Raw genomic sequence first — 9,643 nt, forward strand, 5'->3', positions numbered from 1 at the left:
GGGTAGTTTAGAGTCTGTCTCGTCGTTCAGCAATATTTATGTTGTTCAAAACTTCATGCGGCATTAGCGGTTACCTGCCAGCGTGGATAGTGCGTAGCGCAACACTACCGCACAGTATCAAACAACAAGTAAGGCTGGGAGAGTGTCGGCGATTTCGCATATTCCGCATAGGCTGTGGCAGGTGAAAATAGGTGTGGTAGGCGGCGGGAGACCGTTGGATGGAGGTTGGGTGTATTTGGCATGCGGATGACACACTCTGGCAACGTTGGGCATCAGGGATCGCGTCAGGATAACGGGAGACAGAGAGAGGTTGTGGTGAGTTGTGGGAAGTAACAAGACGTCCCGGTTGGACGTCGTGAGCACTGGCAGACGCGCGAGGGCAAGTCGATTAACCTTTGATGTGAGTGAGGTAATGCACGTACCTTGTTCTTCTTAAGTTTGAAAGCCTAAGTATAATGATTCTGGAACAGTAACAGGTCAACTAAGACTGGCATTGTTCGGATGTACAGGTGCAGTGTTAGTGTCTACACCGTGCGTAAGTCTGTGCTGGTGACTACCCCTGCATGTATTATAAGGGACCGTACTGGACAAATTGTTTTTTCGCTTTTGGCTTTGCGAAACTTGACTTGAGCTTAGATGTTGGAATGTCTTCCGCGTTACTATGATGTTTTGATTTTGATTTTGATGTGTTGAGCTTGACTTTGATGTTGAGCTTGACCCTCGGCAAGTGCCGGCAGAAAGTCCAGCGTCCACATCGCCGGCACACTCAATAACTATGTCACCACGCACGTTCCCCGCATCCACCCAACGCCAAGCCCCAACGACACTGTGCGCTCACCCCCAGAACGCACGGACAACTGCCGGCACGATGGTTGGTGAGTTTTTTTGTTCGTTTTGTTGTCCCTCGGCGGCGCGGCGAACCATTACATCCCTGGTCCAACACGCCTCTTGGAGGCGACAAGCCTGATGGTTTTGTTTATTTTATTTTATGTATATGCTACTGACAATTTTTCACGTCTGCTTGTTCCTAAACCGAGTTCTTCCCCTACGACGCTCGGTTTGGCCATCCTGCTCCGAAGCTTCGTGGTGGAGTATCACCCTCCCTTTCTTCACCTCCATTTACGGCGGGCAACACGTCGGACTGCCGTCCTCGATGCCCATTGTTTCTGCTTCTGCTGTTGATAGCCCATGTAATTCCACAAAGTCACCGTCAGCAGTCAATGCAAATCAGCCTAATTAAGTATTTCATGAGCAGCTCGATAGTCTCAAGGGGAATTTATTGATACCCATGGCTGTAATTAATACGAATAAGCTGTGCAACTGTTGAAGTTGTCTTGCGTTGTGCTTCGCAGTGTGCTTGGTGTGGTCGTCGTCGTCGTGTGCCACTAGTGGCACACAGCGAGCAAGCGTGGGAAACAGCGACGAAACGCGATATTACCGATAGCGCCGACATCCTTGGGCTTAATAGTCACGGTCTCGAGGTGAATTGGCTGTAATTCAACATAAGCTGTATTAATCATATAGAGTAGAGTTATGGTTACGTCGAAGCAGAAGTCAAAGTCAAGGTCGATGTCGCTGTCGCTGTCGAAGGACACACCTTCCTTATTCGGTAAGATCAAAATCGAAATCAAGTTTGACAAGCTCAAAGCAAAACTCTAGAATTTTGTCCAATACGGGCCCTCATAATGTATTTTACTTTTATGAGTCCAGTATTCATGCTCAGAGCAAGTGTCACAAAGAATGACCAAGAAGACGAACAGTTGCAAGATAGGATAGGGAAGTGACTAGACATTGACGCGTGCGCGAGTATTGAAGAATACGACACGGGTGTGCCACAACGCTTTGTATGTTGATCTATTGATATTTGAATGTATTGGTGTAACTTCAAGTTTGAGATCTTGGGGTCATAGAGTTGACCGTGTGAGCGATTATCGAGATCCTGCCCTGGTGCGTGAGTAATTTCACCCGCTAGAAATCAGTTGACAACAGAAACTGAACCCTTGGTCGCCGCATCCGTCAGGACGACACCATTGACGGATACTAGTACGTACAATGGAACACTCGCGTGATATGAAAGATGGGTTCCTGCGTCAGAGTGTAAACCCAAGCACCCACGATGGTGTTAAGACGGTCGAGGTGGACTTAGGCGGAGGTGTCTTGCTTACTTAGTGCAGTTGATACTCCCCGGCTCTCGAACCTGGCTGGTAGTGCTTATGGCCTGTCAAATATTATAATTAGTCATGAAGGTCTGTGCAGCAAGCTGGGATACTAAGTTACACCGCTCGGACAATGCTGCAATCATATGGAACCCTGCATGTCTGAGGCCAGCAAGTGCCGAGCATGCATATGCCAACGAGTCAAATGAAGCTTCAAAAACGACAGTGCAAGTAACGCCTAACGCGCAGCTCAGGGCAATTTGTCATCTGCCCTTCAAGCTGTTTTTGATTCAAACGGCACCTCACTTTTTCCAGGGACACGCAGCTGCATAGCTTTTCGTTATTGAGCTCCCTTACACCTGACTCCGATACAAGGCGATGCCTTCTGGGGTACCGATACAAACTGCACGCCTCGTCGCTCAGCTATACCTGTGAGCACATCATCCCCTACTCATTGGCGCCGTTTGTTTGGTGCCCTGCGTTTCGACACTCCACTTGCAAACGCGCCAGAATCACTATCGCTCCAGCCCCAGCATTGGAAGTTCAGATTATTTCCCATAGGAATCTCTAGACACCCCGTCAATGTAGCTCCCGCTCGTGATGAAGATGTGAGTCGCTCGACATCCCCGATAGTCGACCCTTTTTAATATGTTTACAGAGATATGGCATTGCTCCCGAGTCCGACGTGGAAGCCGCTGCAGCTATGCAACGTGCAGGCAGCAACAATGCCGATAATAGTTCAACGACACCAGGTCAAGCTGCAGCATACGCACAAGGGTCTCAAGGACGATCAACACAAATGCAAGGTTCCACTGGCGAGACGGAAGACCTTCCCTCCTATGTAGGAGTGAGCTGCTGCGGATTTTTCTTTGGCTGAAGCCTCTCTGTCATTCTATAACTTTCTCTTTTCCCTCTCGTGTGTATTTACAAGCTCTTGATTGCACATCGAGCGTTGGATTATATCTATTCGTCTAGATGCCCCCATGCCATCTTCTCAGATTGTAACTACTCATCAGGCTACTCCTTCCCGGTGGGGCTATTTAGATTCTACGTTGCGAATGTACACAAACAAATATTAGTACGCCTGCGGAAATCCAAGTTGAACTTCGCCCCCACTGAGTCAGACGAGCAAAGACAGCCGGAAAAAGCCGTCACCGGTTCTCGACAATGTTTACGTCGTTGGGCTTTTTATTTTACTCACCCCCATGAGTCCCCTCACTTGCTGTCCCTGCACACCATAGCAAGTTCTCCAACATTGATAACGCGCATCGCATCATTCAATAACCGTCTTCAGCTTGTGGACCTGATATGTGTACAACCGTCCTCTCGCAGCTCATCCTTCTCTTGAGTCTTTTCCCTCGGGGATGATCATTCACTTCATTGATCGCAACCGAATCGGTTGTCCTGTCCACAATCTCAACCCTCTCATCAAGTCACAATCACCTCTAGGTCCTGCTTTCAAACATGCATATGCTTACGAATTCGCTTCTTTGCACGTCACCCGACTTTCCTGCCTCAAATGTATGACGCCTTGACTAGATTCTTGTGGCACAACTATCAATCACACTACATAGTAAGTATTTCTGTCTGTGGGTCACCGTGGATATAGACGCTCTGAACGCGGGCGGTGATAGGAACTGAGATATAAGCAAGGCGCCTACCACCACAGCATGTGACACTGATTACATAGCAGGTCTCTTAATCGCCTCCACGATCACTAACGTTGCTCCGACCCGCTTTCCACCCACACAGTTCTCGAAATCTGGCTTCACCAGCATTATGCTGCATGACGAGGCCGAATCAAGTACATCAGCAACACGGACAGATGCGCAATGGGATCTACCACGATATGGTGCACAGCACCGCCAGGATGCACGTTGGACAGGTGAGCAACCGCACTGTGATACCTATTTACGTACTCAACGAGAGGCAGGCGGGAATAAAGTGCTCCCTCCTCGATGGAAAAGCCATACGATGCTCGATGGTGTACCACAATATCACGACGAAACGCTCATGATGGTCTCGTGGAACCGGCCTTTACCAGGGGTGCGACTAGGTAAATAAATAATGTAGCACTGATGGCAAGGAACTCATACGTGCTTGAGCATAGACAAACATGGACAGCTCGTTCCCGGATGTGAATGGCACATCTCACCACGTGGTCGGTCCTACTTCGTCAATCACCATACTCGAACCACATCGTGGAAGAAGCCTGTACTAGAACGTCCAGCAGGGAGCTTGACGCCGGAGTGCATCATCAAGGCTCACTCCATGGGCATATGGAAGCCTTGCCTACCTTGGCACCAGTTGCAACATAATCAGCACTTCGGAGGATGGTTCGATTCGTCAGTGGAAAAGAGCTGGAAATCAACTGGCAGTAGGAAAACCTTTGGATGGTTTAGGAAAAATTGCAATCTCGATTGCAGTGTGTCCAGACAAAACGAAAGTCATGAGTGGTAGCTTGGATGGCAGACTGCGGCTGTGGAGCATAAAGGAAGGCACCATGGTCGGCGACCCATTAACATGGGAGGGGCATAATGCTCCAGTTGGCTGCCTAGATTGGTCCCCAAATGCCCTGGAGATAGCAAGTGGGTCAGACGACGGCACTATTCGACGATGGAATGCTCACACTGGTCGACAAATCACGTTACCGATTAATACCGGTCATGGTTGGGTTTATGCCGTCAAATACTCTCCACAAGGTGATGAACTCGCGAGCAGCGGGATGGACATGATCATCCGCGTGTGGTCAAAGGACGGCGAACTGCTCACCCAGCTTATGGGACATGTGAACTCGGTGCCGTCGTTGTGCTGGTCCAAGCACGGCACGTACATCTTCTCCGCGTCATTGGATAAAACCGTCCGAAAATGGCAGTCGATTGACGGGGTGGAGCTTTTCGTTCTTCGGGGTCATAGGAGCTGTGTCAAGTCCCTCTGTCTATCCCGGGATGGATTACATCTTATCAGCGCATCAATGGACTCCTCGGTTCGCATCTGGAACGTCAAGATGAATCAGCAAGTTGGAGACCCACTCTTGCACGACGACGAAGTCTCGGTTGTTGCAATTTCCCCTGATGGAAAACACCTCGCCAGTGCTGGATTAGACGGAAAAATCTATCTATGGGGCCTGGATGCAGCCCTCAAACAGCAGGGTGGTGATCAAGTTGGCGTGCGTGTGTACATTCCTGTTGTTGATGCTGTTTCTAAGCGGGTTTTGATTGCCGTTTAGAGTGCACATGGCTCTAGCGATGCGAAGCCCGACGCGAAGCTCAAGGCAAGTCATTCATCCTTATTTTTCCATCTCATCCCTTGCTCATTCATCTCGTTAGATGGTTGACGCGCGTGCGGTCTCTGAACAGCATGCCAACAGCAGAGGCCCGGCGAAATATGTGTGTAGTCGTTCATTCCTGAGGTCTTGCAAGCCTGACACTGATGCAGGGCGATGATGTCTGGGACGCTCGTCGCTCAGCTTCACCTGCAAGCCCATCATCTCCCTTTAATTTGCGCAGTTTGCTCGGTTCCCTTTTTTTCAGCACTCAACCCGCAAATGAGCCAGACTCAATAGCGCTCGAACCCCAGTGTGGGATTTCCGGCTTGTTTCTGTCCAGCCGCACCGTCGATGTAGCTCCTGCTCGCGATGAAGACGTGAGTTGCTCGATATCACCAATATTTTCGCTGTCTGATACTATAGAAATAAATTTGCAGAGAGATGACATCGCTCCTGAGTCCGATGAAGATGCGGCAGCAGCTTTACGACGTATACTACGAGCGGCAACAATGCCAGTAGTTCAACACAACGAAATCAACCTACCGCGGGGGTACAAGGATGTGAAGGACGACCAACACAGTCCCGAGACTCGAATTGCAGAGTGGGAGAAACATTTTATGAAGGAGTGAGCTTCTACGAATTTTTCTTTGGTCGTCCTCGTCCCACCTGAGGTCATCTGCTGAAATTCTGTGTCTCAATAATTTTCTCCTCCCCGTATGCACCTATACAGTATCTCACTCAGCTCCTGCTGTTCTATGTAATTGATTGTTGTATTCATCCTCGTCTAGATTACACTGTATTAAGTATCTCACTTCCGTACTTTACTGTAACTACTCATCACTGCCGTGTCCTTCCATCACAGTGGGGTCATCTAGATTATATGCTGGTTTCTCTAATCATGCTCCGAGTTCTATTGAGCCTGTGGACACAAACACTCTGATTCTCGGTTATCATCTTCAAGGTCCTCCAGCGCACGAGTAGAGTTTGATCGACATGAGGGCACAAGAGGGATCGCATTATATATTTCACAGAGAAGAGACCGGGCAGTGAGGATTGTGAATTGTAAAGGAAGATGAAAAAACCGCATACAGAAGACACGCAGGTCCACGAAAGAGGAAGTCAGTTCATCCAGGGTAAGTCGGACAATCTGTCTATCCATCGTACCATGAGTATTCCTCGCTCCGTGACGTGGGTACGCAGACGGCGTATCTGTGTGTTCGTAGATATAGGAGAAGTAGATGTCCACCTCATATGAGACGATTTGAGTGCTTGAATCTGTCGATCGCGCACCCTAGGAGTGACTATGCGTTAATGGCATTCAAATGGAAGGGAAGGTTGTTTAGCTTGCAATCAAGTTTGAAGCGATCGCTGTGATATCTTCCATCACGAAATGGAACACAGATCTGTATTTCAGTGAGTAGACCAATACTCGTTGTACCGCTAAAACTTACCTGAGCCTGGTAGTGATGTTCGAGGGAAACGACTGAACGTATGACGCAAGATCTAGTAGATATATTGAGAGAGGTATTTTTCGATGTGAGAAAGACAAAAAGTAGTCGGACATGCCCTCGAGCAAAGTTGGAGCATCGTAAAATAGAAGTCGTCATTCCTGCCTGTTATACGGAAATAAGTCAGAACTCACCTCACTGAGTAGCAACTATCTGAGGTTGATGGCTGACGCACCACTCCGGTGAGGTAGGTGCATGTGCTGTATATGTTTGCTTTTGGGATGGAGACGCCGACTCAAAATTGGCGCCAGCTAGGCTATAAACCGAGGATTGTGGGCAGCACACGCCATGGTCCACAGTCAGTCCAGACTCCAACATTTTACCTGGTAGGCTTCAGACTGGGGATATGTTTTGAGAGTGACCCTCCTCACGATGTCTTGCAACATCAAGTCAGCGCGTTCATGACAGATCAATACATACCAAGTGATTGAATCCCCCTTGCATGTTTCGGTAAGTTTAGTCGGCATAATTCGAGACCAACTGGAAACTCGCTCACAAGCTAAATAATGTTTTTGTGCCTTCTCCTGGCATTCCATTTATACCACCTCCCCAAGGTTCTCCTAGTTCCATGTGCTTCTCGCGCCGTCCGTTGCAGCACCGCTCATACTCCTTAGAACTTCCCGGACTTCCTTCAAACGTCCTTCAAGCTTTCAGACCTCACACAAGGCTCGTACGGAGTGACAATCGGTGATATGAAAAGTGCTGAATGCGACGGGGACACACAGCGAGACTCGTCCGGAACGTTATGGGCTATTGCATGGCCTGGCTAGCACACTAATGTGGTGAGATAGCTGGAGAGAACCTGGGAAGAGGGAGTAACCGTGGGGTAAGCGAGTTACCGTTGACAGTATGTATAGTACTAGTAGTGAAAGTAAGTGTGTAAGTACTTTAAGTAGCTGAAGTTCAACGAGAGTACAGATTCAGAGTGTACAGCCACAGTCCACTAAACCATATCCTTTCATCTTCATTTTATTATGAATCAGACTCTCCGAGCCCACGAACATTTTCGTTATAGTTGATCTGCGTACTAGGGATACTAACCGAATCGTATGACCGAATAGTCTAACTCTTTCCGTCTTTCACTCGCCTATCCGACCAGACTTTGTCGAGTCGATGCTTGGCACGTCAAGCACTATCTTTCGCTGAGCTTTTCCCTTCGATCTAATCCCTCACCCTTCAGCTAAGTCGTCCTGCTTGCGAACACACTTCCACCCATCCCAAAGGCTTTCGCGTGGCATTAGACAGTACTGGAGTCACTCGACAATATTGACCTTACATTCAAAGTATCCAGCGAATCTCGTTTGCCACTGAAGTAAAGTTCAACGAGGTTCTGTCAGCCAGAATCATGCATGCGCCACAGTGCGAACTTGAACGTGGCTTAAGTCCCTCTCTGTTGGTGTATTCCTGGTTCCCCGCACTTGACATCCTACCGCATCCTTTCTGCCCTTACATCTCGCATGGCAGGAAATTTCGCTAAGTTTGGATTCGCGTTTCACTTACAGTTCATTTACTTCTACGCTGAATTTTCAAACTAGTGTAAATCTTGTCTCAAAATCCTTCAGAAGAGCAACTCGAAGGCCAGAGCCTCTCGTCGTAAAACCTTCTTTTAGAGTATCGCACGTATGTAACCTAAAAAAATGCTAGGGACGGGTGCCGTTTCCCGCTAATCAAGTTGTCGAGCCAACGAGCCCAGACCGCAAAATAGACGCTACTAGAAGCAAGAAATCAAGGCACGTGCTCGTACGCGTCTCGGCGTTACGTTTCCTGCATTCTAATAAATTCAAGCTGAGCTCTCTCCCAGCATATAAATACGGGCTCTGAAGACGACTTTTTTTTCATTCCTTTACCGTTCTCTCAACAGCCCAAGCACCTCTCAAGCACCCCCCTTCATCCTCACTTTCTCTCAAAAATGTTTGCTCGTCTCTTTGCTGTTGCCTCGCTCGTCGCGTTCGCTGTTGCCACTGATGGCCAGTGCAACACCGGCAACATCCAGTGCTGCGAGGGTTCCTCCTCCGTACGTTAATGTTTTTCTATCTTTTCAGAGCAAGATGGCTGAGGAATGGCTCTCTACTAGGTCAGCGACTACAACAGTGCCTACGGGGCTCTAGGTGTCGCGCCCATCATTACTAGTGTTGTTGGCGACGTTGGTCTCAACTGCAGCCCCCTCACCGTTATCGGTACCGGCTCTGCCTGTCAAGCTAACCAGCAGCCTTTGTGCTGCAGCAACAACAAATATGTAAGTGATTCCGCTATGGTCTATGTTGCGCCCTAGTAATGATCACGCTTTAGAACGGTGCAATTAACATTGGCTGCTTCCCCTATCCAATGCTGGCCTCTAGATACCCAGCATAGCCTTTGGACAGGTGATTGATGTAGGGTGTGATTGTGGAGTTGTCAGAAGGTCGCTTATTTGATATTGATGTCCCTCGTCGAGGATCATAGACTTCATCTAATCATACGCTTTCTGTTTGCGTTTCTTGTGTGCTCTATGTGAGATCCTTGGTCGACTTGAATAAGACACAATTCTCAGTATGACATTTGTATAATTCCTTACTTGGACTACGTCTATTGTAAGACCTTTGCATTGTTGCTTGGTAATCTGCATTAATGGGATTCAGCAACTACGTAATGGAGACACCTGACGAGCTGATCAAGATCCTGCACTCACCTGCCCACCACGGTCGGTGGGCATGCGATGTACCTGCCAGTGA

At 48.5% G+C, this 9,643-nt stretch overlaps 1 protein-coding gene across 1 annotated transcript; it reads left to right on the forward strand.

Annotated features, from left to right (window-relative positions):
- Window positions 1–8,841: 8,841 nt before the first annotated feature.
- EDB91DRAFT_1249436 (fungal hydrophobin) lies at window positions 8,842–9,284 on the forward strand (the record flags this gene model as incomplete). Its single annotated transcript, XM_041323086.1, has 3 exons — window positions 8,842–8,946; window positions 9,007–9,168; window positions 9,222–9,284. The coding sequence occupies 3 exons, from the start codon at window positions 8,842–8,844 to the stop codon at window positions 9,282–9,284; spliced, it is 330 nt and encodes a 109-aa protein (XP_041176243.1).
- Window positions 9,285–9,643: the final 359 nt, after the last annotated feature.

Source organism: Suillus paluster (genome assembly GCF_016628075.1).
Source record: "Suillus paluster strain FC165 chromosome Unknown EDB91scaffold_33, whole genome shotgun sequence".
NCBI lineage: Eukaryota > Fungi > Basidiomycota > Agaricomycetes > Boletales > Suillaceae > Suillus > Suillus paluster.